At 38.7% G+C, this 16,014-nt stretch overlaps 1 protein-coding gene across 16 annotated transcripts in view; it reads left to right on the top strand.

The window, feature by feature from the left end:
• Nucleotides 1-16,014, top strand: part of LOC136833254 (platelet binding protein GspB-like) — a 214,499-nt gene that overhangs the window by 120,809 nt on the left and 77,676 nt on the right. For all 16 annotated transcript variants that reach the window (XM_067095166.1, XM_067095165.1, XM_067095157.1 and 13 more), the window contains 2 exons: nt 2,292-2,390; nt 2,692-2,770. In XM_067095166.1, the coding sequence (XP_066951267.1) occupies nt 2,292-2,390; nt 2,692-2,770 (178 nt within the window). The remainder of the gene's footprint in view (nt 1-2,291; nt 2,391-2,691; nt 2,771-16,014) is intronic.

Here is a 16,014-nt window from a genome sequence, read left to right as displayed (position 1 = left end):
CATGCGAACCTAACTCGAAGTGTGATTCTGTGGAAGAGGAAGCCTTGTCAAAGGAATATGACATACATTTCAGGTTATGTTGCTCACAGTATTGAAAAGAAGCTGAAACGTCAACCATGTTTAAGTAGGGGTTTTCTTGACAAGAAAACTGAAGCTGATATTCCTGATAATTGTCAGTATCTCAAAATCCTTGACAGAGGTGGCTGGAAGTGGCCAACAGATTTTACACTTTCAATCTGTCTTCCCACTCTGAAACCAAGTATTTCACGCTCTCATTGCTTATTTCAAGAACGACTTAAGTATTTCAAGCTCTCATTGCTTATTTCAAGAACGACTTAAGTATTCCAAGCTCTCATTGCTTATTTCAAGAACGACTTAAGTATTTCAAGCTCTCATTGCTTATTTCAAGAACGACTTAAGTATTTCAAGCTCTCATTGCTTATTTCAAGAACGACTTAAGTATTTCAAGCTCTCATTGCTTATTTCAAGAACGACTTAAGTATTTCAAGCTCTCATTACTTATTTCAAGAACGACTTAAGTATTTTAAGCTCTCATTGCTTATTTCAAGAACGACTTTCTGTAGTGCAATAGTCAAAGAGAGGTTCTTCTGTTGTATCAGGCCTCTGGCCAATATTTTAACGAAGTCGTGAAAAAAGTCAAAAGAGAAAACTTTCAACACTGAAGTAATGTTGAGAGGAAGTTTGTGTCTGCTTCAAGATGGCATCAGTTGGAAACGACGAATTGCTTGTGATATCACATAAAATGATGATAATGTTTTTAGAAGATAATGGTCTGAGAATATTGATTGAATATTTTAGTAAAGTCTTAAGCTTTTGTGTGTTTTTACCTGTCATTATTATTATTATTATTATTATTATTATTATTATTATTATTATTATTATTATTTTTGTTTGTTAAACAAAATGGCAGTCTCAACAGCATTTATTTTATATAGTAAACGGTCAATTCGTCTTATTAATTGTTTTTCTTGCGGTGGAATGGTTGCAAGCAATTGACCAGTATCCATGTCCGGACATGAATATTGGTCAATTGCTTGCAACCATTCCAGCGCAAGAAAAACAATCAATAAGACGAATTGAGCGTTTACTCTATAAAATAAATGCTGTTGAAACTGCCATTTTGTTTAACAAAACCTGTATTGAAGAAGGTCTTTTTCCTATTATTATTATTTTTTTACAATTATTATTATATTTTTATATTACAGCGTGATAACAAGGTGGTGTGAATATATATTACAGCGTGATAACAAGGTGGTGTGAATATATATTACAGCGTGATAACAAGGTGGTGTGAATATATATTGTTCTGCCCAAGTTCAGGTACTGAATGATTTGCTGACATAACATTAATGGCAAAAGCAGGGTAGAACAGCAATAACTGTTACAACGGAGGCTTGTAACAAGACTCGTGGTAATTAAAAAAAAAAAAACCCGATGTTGAAAGAATAAATTCGAAAGAAACGAGGTTGAATATTTTAGCGAGAGAGAGATTTATGCAAAGCAGCCGGTTGTGACGTCATGAATCCTAGTCCCAGGCTTTGAAAAATAGATGAATATCTAACGGCAATGACAGAGCGCGGCTTTTATTTATTTTTTATTTTTTTTCCTGAAACAGGAAGTGACGTTTCAAAATATACTGCTGAGTAAGCAAATTCGACTTGATGAAAGATCGTGTTACCCTGTTTAGTTTTCCCCAGGCACGCCAGGTTGAACGCGTGACGAGTGTTAAGTAGCCTTTATCTATTATAGAAATAAAAACAATATCTGTAAATACAATATATATATATATATAATTAGTAATTTTATGAACATATGTGCACATATGTGGAAGTTAACGACTTAGGAACTACAGTCATGAGCAAATTAATTATATCTTATTATCACCCAAACCAATTTTAACGGTACTTACACACACACAAAAAAAAACAGATTTATACACAAATATAATTCGCATCGTAACTGTCGTTACGTTATTGCCTAACACTACATTAATAATAAAAAAAAAAACGTATCCTTCGAACCAGGCAGGCCCTGGTCCTAGTACCACAGCTGGTGACGAAACCACAGGTCCTAAAACTTGGGAAACATCCAGGTCTTGGAAACAAAGAGTGGTTCGTACAATGATGACAGGTTTTTCTTGTCACTCGAAGGAAGTACAACTTAAAAGCCCCTGTAAATTATTTTCACTCTACAAATGCCAGTTATAACTTCATTTCAGATATGACGATTGAGTTAACTATAACTGATAACAGACCACGTCTCTGTTTCAGTCCAGCAATGCAGGGGAAGGAGGAAGAGGTCTGTGTTCAGAAGTCCCCGGCGGCGAGAAGGTGTTTGTTTGGGATGAGCCGGACTGCGCCCAAGCAAAGGTAAAGAGGTTCACAAGGAATTCCTTGTTAAATCTTTGATTATAAATACGAAGCCTTTTTAAACGCTTGTTAAAACTGTGATTATCCATACGAAGTCTTTTTAAACGGCCTGATTATGAAGTCTGTTCGCCTCTCTGGTTTGATTTTGCGAGGGACTAGGCCTAACGTCGTTACGACTATAGCTATTCGCCAGTTAAACTTTTGAGGATTCAGTGGTTTCGTATAAGCTTCCACTTTTTCTTTCTTGTGTAATTGTTTTACGTCATTTGGGCGTTGCTGTTTGACAGTCTTCCTATTGCAGGGACGTAAGACAAAAGTTCCCTCGACTACAAGAACCAACAAACCCGTCGACAGAAGGAAGAGGAAGGCGGAGATAAAAGGTAAGTTACCGCCATATTTAAAATTTTTGCAATCCTTAACCCTTTACCTGCAAGGAATCAAGGATGTCTGTTTATCCTAGCGATCAAACGATGACAGGTAAGACTTCTTCTTTATTATATAATTAGGCATTCATTGAAATTGAAGAAATGATTACTGAAATACCACAAATGTGGACCACAACTTCTTGTAATGTCGATTTCGGTGCTTAAGAATTCCGCTGTCTGCTGGAGGCGATCAAATTGAGAATAAATAAGAAAACAGGTATTTTTCTGATTAGGAAAATTGTATCACATCTGTTAGCTGTACATTTATATATAAAATTTTAAGGCCAACTCGCGGTTCAGCAAAACTGGATTAAAATGTCGAATATCTGAAGCCGGTTAAAACGTAACCCAGGAGAGAGAGAGAGAGGTTATCTTAATAGCCACTGACGACGTCCAAGGAGAGAACCGCTAGACCCACCCACATTAAGCAAGTAGCTCCTCTCTCTCTCTCTCTCTCTCTCTCTCTCTCTCTCTCTCTCTCTCTCTCTCTCTCTCTCTTTATTAATAAATTCTTGCGAAACAGCGAGGGCCGAGCCTTAAATTTGTTCTCAGGAGGACATTAAAGTCATCGTGTTCTTGCGTCCATATTCTCACCAAGTATGACAATAGCTTCTCGCTAGTGTTTCTTTTGTTTAACTCACTTCATCCTTTTCTTTCTTTATTTCTTTATCTTTCTTTCTTTAAATCTTCATAAATCAGTTTGCAGAGAAGGAAGAGACAAGTTACAGGTAATAGAGATAAATAAGTAATAATTTGGGACTAAGAAATAAAACCGTTACAATTGAAATTCAGATGTCTTTAGCAGCAGCAGAGAGCAGGAATGAATTTGCTCCTCGCTTAAATATTTGGAGAGATCAGGAGACTCCACAACTGTACTTCAGTAAACTGTCCCGCATTTTAGTTGTAGCCGAGATAAAACTGCCAGCAAACTGAAGTAGGATTGAATTTGATGCTAGAAAACGACATGCTGTTTGCGTGATTAGTACCAGCCGCTGCCTGGCTTCATACAGTGTATGTGGTTTTATAGTATCAGGTTCAATAGACCTACTGGATTCAGTTTTCCGGATCTTTCCTAGATAGTGACCCCCAAGGGCTTTTGGGGGTCTTATCTAGGACTTATATTTCTTGGGGGTCATTATTTTTATGATATTTACAGTCTTTTGTTTATGCTTTTACGGTAATCCCCAACGGGTTTGTACTAAACACGCCGCGAAGGTGGATACATACCGGGTTAAAACCCTGGGGGGTCTTTCTAGGAAAGATCCAGTTTTCCTCTCAGAGATCACGTTAGTGATTATTTCAAAGGTCACATGGATAAGTAAATATGGCTGTTTCAACACTTATTATCAGAATCCTTACACAGAGAAGACTTTGATTCCGTTCTTCGATTCTTCCCTTTTGATAAAAGCTCGCCTTGTTCTTTCCTTTCACCCGTCTCTCCCTCTCAAAGGGGAGGGGTTGGGAGAGGGACACAGCTTCTCCCCTGACCCTCCCCCTCCCTCCTCTCTCTCACCAAGAATAGGGGACATCCCCCTTGACAGTTACGTCAGAGTTTTCTCCATTTATTTATAACTGACTGGCTCTTTGGCGCCCCACGCTCCCTCCCACCCCATACCCATCCCTCCCAAGCCATAGGTGCTGCTGCTAACGGTCTCTCTCTCTCTCTCTCTCTCTCTCTCTCTCTCTCTCTCTCTCTCTGAAAGTGTCTAAAGGGGCCTAAGCGCCCGGAGAAATGGTTCGCTCGCAGAGATCACTATTTTGAACCCCCACCGATACGATCTGGGCTTGAAAACATGACCCAGACTCTGTGGCCGGTATGGTCGAAAGTCATGTGAAAATAAATTTTCGTTTTCTCCTTTATATAGACAAAAAAAAACTCAGTCACTCTCCAACTTCCTGTTCAGCACACACGCTTAAGGGGAATGTGCTCTGCTGACGGCTCTGCCAATGAAAATGTGGGTGCAATGCCGCACTGCATTCTGATTGGCGAAATGCTCCTCGTTTCCAAAGTTACAGAATGTAAACAAAACAGTTTCCGTCTTGCAGTTCCCATTATCCCGCGCTTGTGTTTCAACAAGCGTCGTTCCTTGCGTTCGTCTTTTGTCAGGAATATTTCAACATTGATGCCAAGTGATGTTATTTTCATTCCTATGTTAATTTGCCTTGTAATGCCTCTCGATGTTCGCGAGAGAGATGACAATTTGGCTTGTACTTTCAGGAATAAGAAGATCAGGAGGCGTTGTTAGTGGGAGCCTCTATCTCTAGAGTACGTTCCATTCAGTGCAGTGAATGTGAGAATAATGATTACGAAAATTGGGAAAGAGATTGGGATCTTTCCTAGATAGTGACCCCGAGGGTTTTCGGGGTCGTTATCTAGGACTAATAATTGGGATCTTTCCTAGATAGTGACCCCGAGGGTTTTTGGGGTCGTTATCTAGGACTAATAATTCTTTGGGGTCATTATATTTACGATATTTACAGTCTTTTGTTTATGTTTTTACGGGAATCTCCAACGACCTTGTACTAAATACGCGCAAAGGTGGATACATACCGGGTTAAAACCTTGGGGAGATCACTGTCTAGGAAAGATCCAAAGTTTGTGATAGTTAAGTATATCTTAGTTTAACCAGACCACTGAGCTGATTAACAGCTCTACTAGGGCTGGCCCGAAGGATTAGACTTATTTTACGGCCCAATTGAAGGATTAGACTTATTTTTTCTACACCAGTGCCTAAGAACTCGAATTGGTTACCTAACAAAGGGCGCGACCACTGAGCTGATTAACAGCTCTACAGGGCTTATTGTTGCTGGAATCCGAACCTAATTAATCCGACGAATTATACCGAGAAATTAATTTCTATCACCTGAAATAAATTCCTCTAATTCTTCATTGGCCGGCTGGAGAATCGAACTCAGGCCCAGCAAAGTGCTAGCCGAGAACGATATCGACCCGTCCAACGAGGAACTGTAGATTGTGAGAGTGAATTTTTGGATGTTGATGGTGATGTTGTCGATCCTGACTATATTCCGATCAATGGGAGTGTTGGTAGTGGAAATTTATGTAGGTGGAGTTAGGTTTGATGACTGTTGCTGTTGTGAGGGCCGTAGAGGCAGTGGCGCAGATGTTACTGCTGACACTCCAAGCCTTTGCAGACTTTTGGCTTGCGGAGACATGAAAAAGAAGGGTCCTGTAAGGAAAAGGCGTGAGGAGAACTGGGAGAAGAACGTGGCCGAAAGACAGCGCAGTCTTGAGGAAGAATTCGTTGTTTATACCACTGAGACAGCGAAGCCAGCGGGGCAGGTTGGCCCTCCCTGTGGAGATGGATGTTTTGAGAAGATATAGGGAGGAGTAATGTGGGTAAAATTTTCAGCCAGTTTTGGGAAATTGGTAGAAAAAAGTTCAAAATGCACAACTTATGGGCGTATTTCAACCTGAACAGATCAGAAGGGAAAATTGGCAAAATGCACAACTTATAGGCCTCACTCAACCTGAACAGATCAGAAGAAAACTCAGGAAGGCTGGAGTAAGTTACAGGGCCATTAACTATTAGTTATTTCGTGAAAGCGTATTGCCGTGAACTCCGTGTATGCCGAAAAAGGTCCACTTCCAATCTAAGGCTTGGTGGGAAAAAATGAAGATCCTCATTAGGAAATTAAAGGAATCAATCACCTAGTGGTACGCCAGTCCCAGACAAGCGTGGCAAAATCCCCTCTACGCAAGCCTAAAGGAATCCCCTAGTAGTACACCAGCCCGAGACGTGCGTGGCAAAATCCCCTTTCCGCAGGCCGTAACAGGGGTAATCTTGCAACGACGTGCGCATAAGCACATTGCAACTCTGCCAGTGACACCTGACACCAACGCTCGTCGACGCTACCCTGCAAGAGGTGGGTCAGTCTCAGACCTGCATTTTGTTTACAGTGGATAAACAAGAGTCATCCGAGAGAGATATGCCTGCGAAGGAGTCATTTTGCCGTAGTGTCCTCACACGGAACCACAGTATTGCGTTCTCGACCTCAAAGGCAGTTTACAGTATACAGTATGGGAGAAGGTATAATTTTATATCACTAGCTTTAAATAACCAGGTATTACTTTTACCGAACAGTGTTTATAGTGTCTTGTTGCCATGATTACTATTGATTCAGACTGAATTAGAACTCACACCCAAAGTTTGGCAGAAATTATAACTTTTAGATCCTGAGACTACACTTAAAAATAAAATCTCGGAAAGCATCCCCAAAAATGTTCAATTGCCTTGTGAATTATAATTCAGACAAAAATATGTACTGTATCTCGTTAAGGTAAAAAAAAATAATTTGAAATGTTGGAAATGTACTATATTTTCTACAATAAAAAGGTTTTTGAAGTGTAAATTTGTCATCTTCATCAGCGAATTCAAACAACGGCTCTGCCATAACTTAACTTTGTACCTCAGTTTACCTGAAAATCATATTACAAATCATTATGAAATTGAAAATATTTCCTCTGAAAATTCATTTTCATCTTCATTTGCATTATTGGAACCATTATTTTTGGCAAAAAAAAAGACGATTTCTTTTTTTTTTTTTTTTTTCATTATTGACACGTTGGACCCTTAAGACGGTTGCATTGTATCCGAGGCCTTTTCCCCTCTTTCTTTATTTCCGTTTTAATGGACCGTACATACTTTAATTTTAGGTATGTGCCGTTTTAAGGGACCGTAAATCCTTTAATTTTAGGTATGTGCCGTTTTAAGGGACCATAAATCCTTTAATTTTAGGTATGTGCTGTTTTAAAGGACTGTAAATCCTTTAATTTCAGGTATGTCCCGTTTTAATGAACTGTAAACCCTTTAATTTTAGGTACATGCTATTTTAAAGGATTGTAAATCCTTAAACAGAAAAAATAGAAGGTATATATATATATATATATATATATATATATATATAAATATATATATATATATATATATATATATATATATATATATATATATATATATATATATATATATATATATATATATATATATATATATATATATATATATATATACCTTGTCTCTGTCCACCATATACTCACTTTAGCCTGATTATTTCCGAACTGACGGTAAATTTCTGCAACCGATACCACAATACGTAATTGTGATTGGTCACAGCGATATGGGCTGTGGACATTTATAGATCAACCGGAATAAAATATGACAGAGGTCCTTATGATATTGTTATTATTATTATTATTATTTCTGTCATTTCTTCGACATGAAAGTAATTTTAGTTGATAAAATAATTAAGATAATTTGGAAGTAGAATCGTGGCTCATTCAAGAAGAAGAAGAAGAGGAGGAGGAAGATGAAGAAGAAGAAGAATAAGAATAAGAAAAAGTTCATTTGAACAAGCAAACCTCCCTTACACCTGAAGTGGCTGCATCACGTGCCCAACTGAGTCACCGCAGGTAACGATGCTCTTGGCGTTGCCATGGTAACTCACGTAGTTACCGATTACTGTTTTATGTGCGTGTGCGTGTGTGTATGTGTGTGTGTGTGTGTGCTGCGTTGCCACATCGCCCTCGATCTAGTTCCGTATGGATTAGAACAGATATGAGAGAGAGAAGGAGAAGAAGGAGACGGTGAGATAAAAATGAATATGTGAAAAGGGTGAGAAGGAAATCTGTGAGAGAGAGACGGTGGGATGAGAATAAGTATGTAAAAGGGTGAGAAGGAAATTGAAGGGAGAGATATATACAAAAGACGGTGGAATGAGAATGAACATGTAAAAAGGGTGAGAAGGAAATCTGAGAGAGAGAGAGGGAGAGACGGTGGGATGAGAATAAATATGTAAAAGGGTGAGAAGGAAATTGAAGAGAGAGGGAGGGAGGGAGAAAGAGATACACAAGGCGATGGGATGAGAATGAATATGTAAAAAGGGTGAGAAGGGAATCTAAGATAGAGAGAGAAACGGTGGAATGAGAAAAGTACTTTAAGGGTGAGAAGGAAATTGAAGAGAGAGAGAGAGAGAGAAATGGTGGAATGAGGATGAATACTTGAAAGGATGAGAAGGAAATTGAAGAGAGAGAGAAACGGTGGAATGAGAATAAATAGTTTGAAGGTTGAGAAGGAAATTGAAGAGAGAGAGAGAGAGAGAGAAATGGTGGAATGGGGATGAATACTTGAAAGGGTGAGAAGGAAATTGAAGAGAGAGAAACGGTAGAATGAGAATAAATACTTGAAAGGATGAGAAGGAAATTGAAGAGAGAGAGAGAGAGAGAAACGGTGGAATGAGAATAAATACTTGAAGAGATGAGAAGGAAATTGAAGAGAGAGAGAGAGAAAGAAACGATGGAATGAGAATAAATACTTGAAAGGATGAGAAGGAAATTGAAGAGAGAGAGAGAGAGAGAGAAAGAAACGGTGGAATGAGAATAAATCCTTGAAAGGATGAGAAGGAAATTGAAGAGAGAGAGAGAAACGGTGGAATGAGAATAAATACTTGAAGAGATGAGAAGGAAATTGAAGAGAGAGAGAGAGAGAAACTGTACAATGAGAATAAATACCTGAAAGGATGAGAAGGAAATTTAAGAGAGAGAGAGAGAGAGAGAGAGAGAAACTGTACAATGAGAATTAATCCTTGAAAGGATGAGAAAGAAATTGAAGAGAGAGAGAGAAAGAAACGGTCTGAGAATAAATACTTGAAAGGGTGAGAAAGAAATTGAAGAGAGAGAGAGAGAGAGAAACGGTCTGAGAATAAATACTTGAAAGGGTGAGAAAGAAATTGAAGAGAGAGAGAGAGAAAGAAACGGTCTGAGAATAAATACTTGAAAGGATGAGAAGGAAATTGAAGAGAGAGAGAAACGATGAAATGAGAATAAATACTTGAAAGGATGAGAAGGAAATTGAAGAGGGGGAGAGAGAGAAAGAGAGAGAGAGAGAGAAGTCATTTGGCGCGGGTTTTCTACTCTGCCGTTCTTGGAAGGAGGCGCCTTCAGACAGGTCAGCTTTAAGGGCATGCCCTATGGAAGGACGACGTCTCCTGGGACTGCAGAGGAGAGAAATAACATTTATCCTTTCGCTTGTACCGATGACGGACGCAAACGCCACCTAAATATATATATATATATATATATATATATATATATATATATATATATATATATATATATATATATATATATATATATATATATATATATATATATATATATATATATATATGTATATATATATATTATGTAGTGATAGGGTTTTATTCTATAATTACATCATTTATCTTTTTTCTGTAAAAGAGAGATAGAGAGAGAATATTTTTTATACATATGTGACAGGCATATTTATTTGTTTGACATAGTTTTAGATTTTTATTCTATAATTACATTACTTATCTTTTTTACTACGAGAAAGAGAGAGGGTTTTTTACACACATGTAAAATGTAAGTTTATTTATTTTGCATTATTTTAGATTTTTATTCTATAATTACATCATTTAATCTCTTTTCTGAGAGAGAGAGAGAGACGAACGAGCACTTGACTAGAAGCCACTGACATTAAGGAAAACTTGATGTTGCTCTGTCATTTGTCATTAATTTTTTCATATACTCCTTGGTGTAATTACAACTTTTGCATTGCAAAACTTACGTAATTTATCTCGGTTTATTATGGATTTACAACGGTGAATATGTCAGATATTTTTTGGGGCAAAGTATTTGTTTAGGGTAAGGTATTTTTTTAGGCAAAGTGTTTTTTTGGGGGGCAAAGCTTTTTTGTGGGAAAAGTATTTTTGGGGGGGAAGTATTCTTTGGGTAAAGTATTTTTTTTGTCAGAGTATGTTTTGGCAAAGTATTTTTGGGCAAGGTATTTTTTGGGCAAAGTATTTTTTGGGGCAAAGTATTTTTTTGGGCAAAGTATTTTTTGGGGCAAAGTGCAAAATTTTCACGTATCTCGTAATTTCTACTAATTATTTCACCCAAATAACTTATTTTGTGGGATTTTTATGCCACTGTATAGAGCAGTCATTCAGCTGGAAAATGAACAAAAAAAAAAGTATAATTCTTTGCGCGTAACGCGTGGGTGACAGACACTTTTCTTACGGAAGACGCGACTCTACTTTGTCATTCATTTTTTCACCTTTTCCTTGCTATAATTGCAGCTTTTTGCCTCGTATTAACTAGGTAATTTACCTGAGTGTCCTATGGACAAAAAAAGAAGTCTTTGTCGCAATTAGTTTTTTTTTTGTTGTTAATTTTGTTTTGGGGAAAAGTTAAAAATTTTGTGGTATCAGAAATTCTACTCATTATTTCACCTACATAATAGTTATTTTGGGGGAATTTTTATGCCATTTTGTAGAATAAGCAATCAGCCGCAAAATGAAACAAAATTGAGCGGTCTACCTTGAAAATCGTCAGAGATATGCGTCTTTGAACAAATAAAAGTATAAACATTTTTACACTTACCGCTCAAGTCACTGCTGCTGCCCACAGACGTAATTGTATATAAAAGTCATAAGTGAAAAGGTTAAGAGCACAGAGAGAGAGAGAAATACTGACTTCTGGATTAGACTCATTCTGTGACCAGTGTGATTCTCTTGCTGCAAGATATACCGTGTGTTCAAAAAATATCCGACCAGGGAGGCACGGTTTGCCCAAGCACGGATGTAGGCGATCCTAATGTGCATGTGTGGATTTTTTCCTGCCTGCAGAAGCTGTCAGTCGCCGACAGACCGCCGATGAGTGAGGGTATGTATGTGAGTGCTGCCGGACTTTCGTTTTTGACAAAATGACAGAAAAACTCGAACAACGCTACTGCATTAAATTTTGTGTCAAGCTTGGCGATTCCCAAGTGGAAACAATCCGCAAGATTCAACAGGCCTTCGAGGACGAAGCAATGGGCACCACTCAGATAAAGGAGTGGTACAACCGCTTCAAAGATGGCCGCACATCAGTGGAGAGTGAAGCACGTTCTGGCAGGCCCTCAACATCCAGAAATGAGATTGTCATTGACCGAATGAGGACCCTGGTGATGCGGGATCGTCGAATCACGATCAGAGAACTTGCAAACGAGGCGAGCATCAGCATTGGATCCGTCCATTCCATTTTGACCGGAGATTTGGGCTTCACGAGAATCTCAGCAAAGTTCGTGCCAAAGCTGCTAACGGTCGAGCAGAAGCAACTGCGTTTGGAGATCGCACAGGACATGCTGCAGACTGTGAAGAGTGATCCCAACTTCCTCAGTACAGTGATCACTGGCGATGAGTGCTGGGTTTGTGGGTACAACCCAGAAACCAAGTTGCAGTCATCACAATGGAAGCATCCAGCATCCCCAAGGCCAAAAAAAGCAAGGCAGGTCTGCAGCAATGTCAAAGTCATGCTGACCGTCTTTTTTGATTCCAGTGGCGTGGTTCATCACGAGTACACACCACACGGTACAACCATCACCAAGGAGTACTACAAAGAGGTTCTGCGCCGCCTTCGTGATGCTGTGAGACGCAAACGGCCAGACCTGTGGGCAGCAGGCAATTGGCAGCTCCATCATGATGACACACCGGCCCATTCCTCACATTTGATACAGAGTTTCCTGGCCAAACACAACATACCTGTGCTTCATCAGGCTCCCTACTCTCCCGACATGGCTCCTTGTGACTTCTGGCTTTTTCCCAAGTTGAAAATGCTTCTGAAAGGGACTAGATTTCAGTCCAGAGAAGACATCATGCAGAAAGCGTCAGACCAGCTGCTCACCATCTCCAAAGAGTCGTTCCAGCGCTGCTTCCAGCAGTGGCAGAACCGTTGGGAGAAGTGTGTGGCAGCCCAAGGGGACCACTTTGAAGGAGGTTAGTGTACAGTAAGACTGTTGTATCTGAATACAAGTATTTTTATGAATAAACGTCTGATATTTTTTTAACACACATACACACACACACACACACACACACACATATATATATATATGTATATATATATATATATTTTATATATATATATATATATATATATATATATATATATATATATATATATATATATATATATATATATATATATATATATATATATATATATATATATATATATATATATATTGTAATATATAAATATAATATATATATATATATATATATTGTAAGTTACTATTGCTGTCTGAATTATCATCATCACTCTAAACCACATAATGTGTGGCACATTCGTGTATACACTTTACTTATGAGCTAATGTTTCATCCACATTATTTTCCCGCGAATGTCCGCGGAGAACATTTTCCCTCTAACATTCTCTCATGAAATTCCTCTCTTTCAGTGACTAAGTCAAGAGATTATGCCTTCTTGTGACCCACTGCCCCTTGCAAAGGGTTTATCGTATTATTACCTTTCGGTACTTTTGTTTCATCTGCCCTCGAAAGAGAAACCTTACTAGTCTCGCTCTCTTGGCACGTGTGAGAGAGAGAGAGAGAGATTGATAGAAAGAGAGAGATTGAGAGAGATAGATAGAAAGAGAGACTGATAGAACGAGAGAGATTGAGAGAGACAGATAGTAAGAGAGAGAGAGATTGATAGCAAGAGAGAGATAGAGACAGAAAGATAGAGATAGATAGAAAGAGAGAGAGATAGAAAAAGAGATTGATGGAGAGACAGACAGACAGAAAGAGAGAGAGAGAGAGAGAGAGAGAGATAGATAGAGGTAGAGAGAGAGAGTTAGAAATAGGGAGATAGACAGTTAGAGAGACAGAGAGAGAGAGAGAATTTAGGACCCTTTTATTTCTTCTCAGTTTTCTGAATCACCAGAATTGCGCTAGTACTACACTAATACAATTACGCCAGGACAATGCTAGTACTACACCAGAACTACACTGCTACTCTACTAGATCTACGCTGGTACTGTGCTAGACCTACGCTAGTACCAGCAAGAACCCATGCCAGTACTACTAAAACTATACCAGTACTGCACAAGAATTACTCTAGTACTAGCAAAACTACGCTGTTAGGACGCTAGTACGAGCAAGACCCCACGCCATTACTATTAAAAATACACTAATACTAAGCAAGAATTACGCTAGTACTAGCAAAACTGTGCTATTACTATGCTGGACCTACACTATAACTAGCAAGAACCCGCCCAGTACTACTAAAACTGCGTTAGTACTACATAAGAATTACGCTAGTACTGTAAAACTACGCAAACTACACTAAACCTACGTTACTACAAAACGTGCCTTCGTCATTCACACAACCTTGGCAAAAATGCCGAGCAGGCAGTTGTTCGGTCTACGGTTGTGACAACACCTGGGCAAACACCATCGTATGCTCCGAAAGATTACGCCGACTATCTCAGAAGTCACTCATCACGGCTTCTCAATTATGACTAGAGTCCAAAAAGGCAGAGGCTCCCAAGGAGGGATGCTGTGCCCACACTGTTTCTTCCTGTTGGCGAGTTGGAATTTTTTTTTTTTTTTTTTGACAGTGGGTCAGTTTGTTTTGGACGAATGTTTACGTATTTGTGTGTAGTGATGGATGTGTCTCATGAGAAGACGTTATATATATATGTGTGTGTGTGTGTTTGTGTATGTATGTATATACAGAAAAACTTGCATATTAATTTCGCATTTGACACATTACATCAAAGCGTTTACTTAATGACAATATATTTACAAATAATGAATAACAGGATCGTAACAATTGTCTGGGTGACCTTGACCTCTCTTGGTGGGTCCTGATGCGTAACCTCAGATTCAAGGATCATTTCTTTCCCACCACTGCTACTAGACTTTGGAATTCTCCCATGCTGGTGTTTTCCCTTGAAGTCAACGCAAGAGGCTCAGTCAACGTACACTTCTGAAAAAAGATGTTATCCCAGGAGCATATTGTAATAATTTTCCATTTTAATCTGCGATTTGTAATATAAATGGGTAAATAGAACAATGCTTTAGAAGCCAATAAAAGCTTGTCTGGATAATATACAGATGTGTTAATGATATATATATAGGTTACAGACTGACCTGTTTAGTGGTTCAGGCAGCTTGCTGTAGCCTAAAGGCCACTTTCAGCATTTGCTCATGACTTCATCTAAGCACTTTGCAGTTTTCAGGCAAGCCAAGCAACTGCTCAGTGTATGGGTACCTTAATCAACAAGTCGGAACGAAAGGGCTTCAGACAGCAAATATCATACATTTCTCAAGCACCAAGTTTATGAAGACCAGTGGATAAGTTCCTGTTGGGGTATTGATTCAGTTAATCCTAAAGCTTCACTGAAGTGCTGCGTTCAATTGAGAGGAGAAGGTTGCAAAGGCAACATGAATTATAGACATGAAATATAGACATAAGTATAGACAGCCCTGGATTCTGAGTCCCAAGAACAGGCGACTGGTCAGGGGAGTTTGGCAGAACCCTCAGCCTGTTAACCAAGTTGTGAGTAATAGGGCCTTCATTGTGTTTTGGGAAATGATTTATAATTTTCTATTTTAATCCACAAGTTTATTACTTGTCTTTGTGTGTGTATGTGTGTGTGTGTGTGTGTGCAACATGCCTGGAGCAACAGAAGGGCTCAAGACAGTGAAAAGAGGAGTGGAGGAAAACACCTTCAGAAGATTTCTGCTCCAGGTTAATTGTCAGTGCAATGGAGGTACCTTAACAATAAAATCCACCAAACATCTGGCCAAAACATCTAAGAAAAATTTTTATGTTAGTAAAGAAATTATTTATAAATGAGCTAAGCTTGTGAAGACATTATTCCTTCAGCTGTCAACCGACCAGGCTCTCTCTTTTGGTACAAAAGTCTCTCCGTGAAGGAACGTAACACAAGAACAAACGTCTCTCCTGAAAGAATGTAACAAGAACATGGGTCTCTCCTGAAAACACGTAACAAGAACGAAAGTCTCTCCTGAAAGAACGTAACAAGAACAAAAGTCTCTCCTGAAAGAACGTAACAAGAACGAAAGTCTCTCCTGAAAGAACGTAACGAGAACGAAAGTCTCTCCTGAAAGAACAAAACAAGAACAAAAGTCTCTCATGAAAGAACGTAACAAGAACAAAAGTCTCTCTTGAAAGAGCGTAACAAGAACAAAAGTCTCTCCTGAAAGAGCGTAACAAGAACAAAAGTCTCTCCTGAAAGAGCGTAACAAGAACAAAAGTCTCTCCTGAAAGAACGTAACAAGAACGAAAGTCTCTCCTGAAAGAACGTAACAAGAACAAAAGTCTCTCCTGAAAGAACGTAACAAGAACAAAAGTCTCTCCTGAAAGAACAT

The sequence above is a fragment of the Macrobrachium rosenbergii genome, chromosome 51 (genome assembly GCF_040412425.1).
Source record: "Macrobrachium rosenbergii isolate ZJJX-2024 chromosome 51, ASM4041242v1, whole genome shotgun sequence".
Lineage (NCBI taxonomy): Eukaryota > Metazoa > Arthropoda > Malacostraca > Decapoda > Palaemonidae > Macrobrachium > Macrobrachium rosenbergii.
This window is presented reverse-complemented; position numbering and strand designations above follow the sequence as displayed.